This window comes from Vicia villosa, unplaced genomic scaffold (assembly GCF_029867415.1).
Source record: "Vicia villosa cultivar HV-30 ecotype Madison, WI unplaced genomic scaffold, Vvil1.0 ctg.000048F_1_1, whole genome shotgun sequence".
Lineage (NCBI taxonomy): Eukaryota > Viridiplantae > Streptophyta > Magnoliopsida > Fabales > Fabaceae > Vicia > Vicia villosa.
In genome coordinates this window covers 1,506,481-1,512,480 of record NW_026704980.1, presented here as the reverse complement: position 1 = coordinate 1,512,480, position 6,000 = coordinate 1,506,481, and the positions used below count along the sequence as shown (strand labels likewise).

At 32.1% G+C, this 6,000-nt stretch overlaps 1 protein-coding gene across 1 annotated transcript; it reads right to left on the bottom strand.

Annotated features, from left to right (window-relative positions):
• Positions 1-5,133: 5,133 nt before the first annotated feature.
• On the bottom strand, positions 5,134-5,495 carry LOC131623090 (uncharacterized). The gene has a single exon (XM_058894114.1). It carries the CDS (start codon positions 5,461-5,463, stop codon positions 5,134-5,136), a length of 330 nt encoding a protein of 109 aa, XP_058750097.1. The 5' UTR covers positions 5,464-5,495.
• Positions 5,496-6,000: the final 505 nt, after the last annotated feature.

The following is a 6,000-nucleotide window of genomic DNA, read 5'->3' as shown; positions in this document are numbered from 1 at the left end:
AAGAACAAAAAAGGGTTGGATAAATAAATGATTTTCTCTAAAAGACTATTGAAAATCTTAAAGTGGAGGATAGTTTCAAGGGCTTTATGATGTTTCAGAATGCTTTTATAATGGAAGTTATTTATGTTTCACGCGGATCAGTAATGATAATGTCTTGAGCGTTGATAGTCATGAAATGGACGACAAGATTTGATTAAAGACATGTTAGAACATTTATTTTCAAATTAAAAATACAATTAAAATAAAGGTTCAAATGTTCTCCCGGGTTTTTGGAAAACCGACGGGTTACAATATTTATTTACAAATAAAAAATACAATTAAAAAATATGTTTCAATGTTCCGTCGATTTCTTTATAAAACCACGGGTTTGAAAATTTATTTACAAACAAAAAATACAATTAAAAGAGAGGTTAGAACACCGACGTGGCGCACATGGATTGAAATCATATCACTAGAATAACAATGATTAGCTCTATTTAAGTCGTAACGCCTCTTTTGGATTATCAAGGAGGCTTTTGAGCTATTTAAAAATCTCGTTGTGTCTTCAAACATTGTTTCAAAGTCTTTTCCTATTTTCAACGTCTCATTACCAACTCTATGTTTCTCGTTTCCTTGTTTCAAAGTCATACTGTTTCAAAAATGGATGCAAATTTGTTGTTCGTTATCAATGAAAAGTATGTAGATTTCAATGATTTCGATTGTTCACATTCTTCATGGCCCATATACACCAATCTCGTTAAAGAGTTTCGGATGAATTCCTCCGTTGTGCCAGCTGGTCATGATGAAGTCATTCAGTCCTATATAAATGGCTCTCATTTCTTCATTACTCCATCACTAATTGTTGTGACAATCAACTGTCAAGAGACATGTAGTTGTGTTGAACATTATGAACATAACAATGTCTACTCAACCCAACTTCACCAAATTTATGCCTAACAAAATAAGCTCTCTAGTTATGCTTCTCTACTCCCGATTGCTTGGTTTCAACTTCTAGTGGCGAATCTCCGCCCAAGAGAGAAATACCTAGAAATGCTTACTTGATATGACAAGCATCTCTTGTTATTCCTCACTTACAACATGAGAATTAATCTTTCTTTTATCATTTTCAACTTCTTGAAGGAAATGCTAAATATTTATTGGGAGGAAACGACTTTCCTCATTCCTTATGGAAGAGTTCTTTATGAACTTTTCCATAATTTGAGATAGTTAGGGGTAATGTTGAAATTGACTGGATTGAGAAGTTTGAATTTGTTGAGTAGTTTTCTTTGTTGTGTTGTTTTTTTATTATCATTATCAATGAAATAACTCTTATTTCTATTATTGCATATTCTTGTTTATTGATAACAAAGTTTTAAATGCGGCAACGGGGATTCGAAACGAGGTTCTTATAGCTATATTACCTCGATTCTCATGTAAACCGAGATAACAGGGTTTATTAATTTTATATGGATAAAAAAAAGGCGCTAACTTATAGCTGTGTTACCTCGGTATTTTATAACGCCGACGTAATATGTTGTTGATCTTATTAAAAAAATAAACATTGCGCTCCCAGGATATATCCTCTCGATTTTTAGCATGTTGGAGATGAAAGATTTGTCATAAAAAGTGTTATTCGTTGTAGTGAATACATTTCCAAACTCTGATTTGAGAGAAAAATTTTCTCCACCGACAATGAAAAAGATGTCATATTAGATCCTTGCATTCATGGTGAACGAGTTTGCATGACCTGTCCCCGAGGATTGTCAGATGAATTTTTCTACTTTTACTCTAGGGTGATTGAGGACTTTAAGATTCGCATACCACTTACTAACTTTGATTCGGATCTTCTCAAAACCCTAAATGTTGTGCCATTTCAACTTCACCCTAATAGGTGGGGTTTTGTAAAGGCTTTTGAGATGGTATGTGAGGCTATAAACATAGTTTCCACTATAGGTATGTTCTTTTCCTTCTACGAGGTTAAAGGAGCCGGTAACAGAGGATAAATTTATCTTAATGGTCTCCCTAGTGGTGGTTAATCAAAGTTGATTGCAAAAAGATCTGTCTAGCTTTCTTTCTACCAAACTTCTCACATCTCTTCCATTGGACCAGGTAAAGATTGAGCCATTAGTAGGAATGTCTATAGTCTATAAGCTTGTTGTGGTCTGACCATCTGATGAAGTCTTCCATGTGGACTTTATTTGGATTATTCAAACCTTTGTGCTTATGAACACCTTGAACTGCACTGAAGTCTCCTACAATACACTAAGGCTATGTTTGGGAGTTTGGAGGGGAAGGGAGGGGAGGACTTTGAAAAATAAGAAGAATTGGGTGAAAAGGATAAAAAGATTTTGGGTAGGAGGGTTTTGGAGGGTTTAAGTTTATTCATAACACCAAATACCCCATAAAATGGGGGAACTCAAAAATTGTATTGAAGAAGGGTTTTGGAGGGTTTTGAAGGGCTTACATAAATGTTCCAAATATCTTTTAGGTTGTTATAGTATTCCCAAAATTAAAAATATATTATTGATAATGACTCTTTTACCATTCTAAACAAAATCATTTTTTCAAAAAATGTTAAATATTTTCCTATATTTTTTTAAATTTTTGTTTTTGGAAGCCTTCCCCTCCCCTCCCCTCCAAACTCCCAAACATAGCCTAAGGGATGTTGTAGATGGAGATGTTGGAAGTACAATTAATCTAGAGATTTCTTCTATTTATATGGAATTTGGAGGCATACTTTACAGAGAAGCCCACGAGAATGGAGTCCTGAGTGAATGTGAAACATCTTGATTTGAGATAGATATTACTTGAGGGTCAATTAGATTGTTGCACACACACCAGAGATTTGGAGGGAGACCCCATCTTTGATTACTAGAAAACTCCCTGAGGTTTAAAGATTCAAAAAACATGAAAGGAAGGTTGGATAAATGCATCCAGGGTTTCGCTATAAAATAAAAACCTGGTTTGTGACTCTTGAAAAGTTTTATTAGGGCCAATCTTATGGGGTGATTAGCCGTACCCCTAACATTCCAATATATACACTTCATTTTAAAGGCTTATAGGAAGTAGTCTTTGCCCTGGTTGTATAATTTCCTTTGGCCTTTAAATTTTGTATTAGTTTCTTTTTTTAGAATTTGAAATTTCCATTTGGAAGCCTTGCTACTCAGAGCTATTATCCTCATCTGACTCAGTTTGAAATTCATCTTCTCCCATGTATTCCATGTTGGCCCATGATTACTTCAAAAAAATCATTTTTTTGTGTTATGGCAACTCTATCATCCAGCTTAGTGGATTGGGTGGCATCCACGAATTTAAAATCATCAAAGCTTATGACTTGAAGAATAGCTAGTTGCTTATGTTTTTCTATCTTTGTAGAGTCTAAGTCAATGTTTGCTACGACATGTTCTTATTCTGCTATGTACAATTGATTGTTTCCAATATTGAGGATACCAAAGGCTCTGATTTTTTTTAGGATGAACAATGTTTGAAACTTCACTTGTTTTCCCCACTTCATTCATGAATTTTGTATTGTCTAATGCTTCACTAGAGTGATCTTTGTGTTTGGATGTGACTGGAATATAGTTTTTTGAAGTTTGAACCCTCTACTTTGGATTTGGTTATGTTGTTCTCCTCTTGAATTGAGATTCTCTTTCTACAAACTCATATTGAATGGCCAATTATGCTGGAGTGGATACAAAACTCTAGGAGTTTTTTATATTCTATTTCAATAAAGAAAGCAAAACAAACTCTTTCCACTAGAATTTTGTAGCGTAAATATCTACGCAAGTCTATGTCTACTAATACTCTAACAAAATTTCCAAAAGGACGATAAAAAATAGGGTTGCTTGAAGTTCAGTCAATATAAATAGGAGTTCTTAAGCTACTCGTTATTACAAAAATAATTTTAGGTTGCCAATATTCTTGGGACAACCCGTGGATTTTAACCCAGACCTGGACAAATGTTTGGTTAACATTTGAGGATACAAAGTCTTTAGTCTAAGGAAAAAGTTTAAGAACACCTAGATTCAAATTCCAAGAGCTAATAGATCTTACTCTTTGCACATCTTCTAGATTTAAAAAAGTGAACTCATAAAATCCTTTCACAAGAGATGTTATTCTCCATTTTGTAATGGAGGAACATTGCGAAGCTAATTTCTCCCTTATGATCACAATGGTTGCAGGGGAAGAACCTGTGGGCAAAATCCCGCCATGGAGATTATGTTTACAAGCATCAAGTTTAAGTTTGTGTTCATCTTTTGAAATTGTGATTGCGAGTCAGTCTCCTTTTATACAATGTACTGGAAGCTAACTTTAAGGTATGTTGTAGACATTTGTCACCACATTTGTAAATGTTTTGGTTGATATTGTTTGTTTCTTCACTTTGCTTTGTTTCTTATTGTCGTTTGTCCTATTAGATATTACATGAGAGTCGTTTTGTGCAAAGTTTCATGAAATAAAAGATGAAAAAGCCATTAATGTTGGTGATGTTGAAGATTGAAGACCTAGGTCAACAAGTAATTTCAACTTTTTTTTTTGAAGAAAATCATGTTTTTAGAGAAATTGTTGTCAACTCAAATGAAGGAATCAAAATATTACAAATTGAAAACTATACAAAACATTATCTTTTGTGTTTTGAGATTATGATAGATTTAGAATATTACAAATTGGAAACTATTAGCTTTTGTGTATTTAAATAACACATAAAAACATAAATTTATTTCATCTCTTACACCTTCAGTTTATTAGTACTTGAGACAATTAAGTAATTTTTTTTAGAGAATTTATGTATTCTCTCCATTTTAAAATGAACGTAGTTTTAACTAATAAAATTTATTTTAAAATGAATGTCATTCTCATTTTTCATAGTAATGATTATAATTTTTTCAATTATGTTCTTTAATTATTATTCTTTACACTACTTCCAATACATTTATAAGGATAAAAGTATAATGTCTTATGATCCTATAATTACATTTTTAAATTTGTGTGCAAAAACTTTAAACGACTTTATTTCAAAAGGGAGGGAGTATTATACGTATACGTAATAATGAAATGTCATGTAGGACTATGAACAAACAAGTGAATGATATGTAGTCTAAAATAAACCACCAAGAATGAAAAGTAAATAATCACAAATACATTAATAAATTAAATTTATGAGTCAAACAAAAAGTTGTTGTTTGTCTGCATCTCTCTAAACAAAATGTCACACTCATTCAACAAAGAATCACTTATAAAAAAAGAGCTTCTTCCATCATGACCACTTTCACAAGCAGCCACATCAAAATCACTTAAATCATTTCTTTCCCTCTTAGCTTTTCTACCTTCTGCAACTTCATCATCAACACGATCATCAGAAGAATGCTTACCAGTAAGCTTCTGCACCACAGACTTAAAACTCATGGCATCAGTTTCCACATATTGTGTAGTAATAATCACAATCTTCACTGGCTTCTTGTTATTGCTGCAACCACCACTCGCCATCTAAAACTTCACTTTTTGAATAATTAAACCTAGAAAAGTTGCTCAATTTTTTTAACACAAAGTTTTATTCTACTTTTAATTGAATGTGTTGTGAATTATATATAGTTATAATAATGGATGTTGTCATGTAGGGTTGAGTTGACGAAAGAGAAAAGTTGAGAAAGTCCTTAGATGATATAAGCTGACCATTGGTTTGTAATATGTGAATGAGTCTGGAATATATGAAAATGTTAGATATGGTCAATTTATGATGCTACCTGTCATGCTCCTTCAACTCGGTTGTTTGTGGCCACAAAAAAAAATTATGTACAAGCTATCTTAAATACGGGTTATATCAATTTTGAGACAAATAAAATATTATTTATTCTAAAAATAAAATTATTTGTGACTCAGTTTGCTTTAGATGATTCACATAAAAAAAATTTAATTGAATAAATCTGATTAAATTTATTGTGTTAATCTTAAAAAATAGTTAATACTCAAATTTTATTAATTGTAATATTAATATTAATATTATAAAAATATGTTAAAATAATA

What these genes read in the sequence shown, in the direction of transcription:
- LOC131623090 (XM_058894114.1), bottom strand. Translation starts at nt 5,463, where the DNA reads ATGGCGAGTGGTGGTTGCAGCAATAACAAGAAGCCAGTGAAGATTGTG.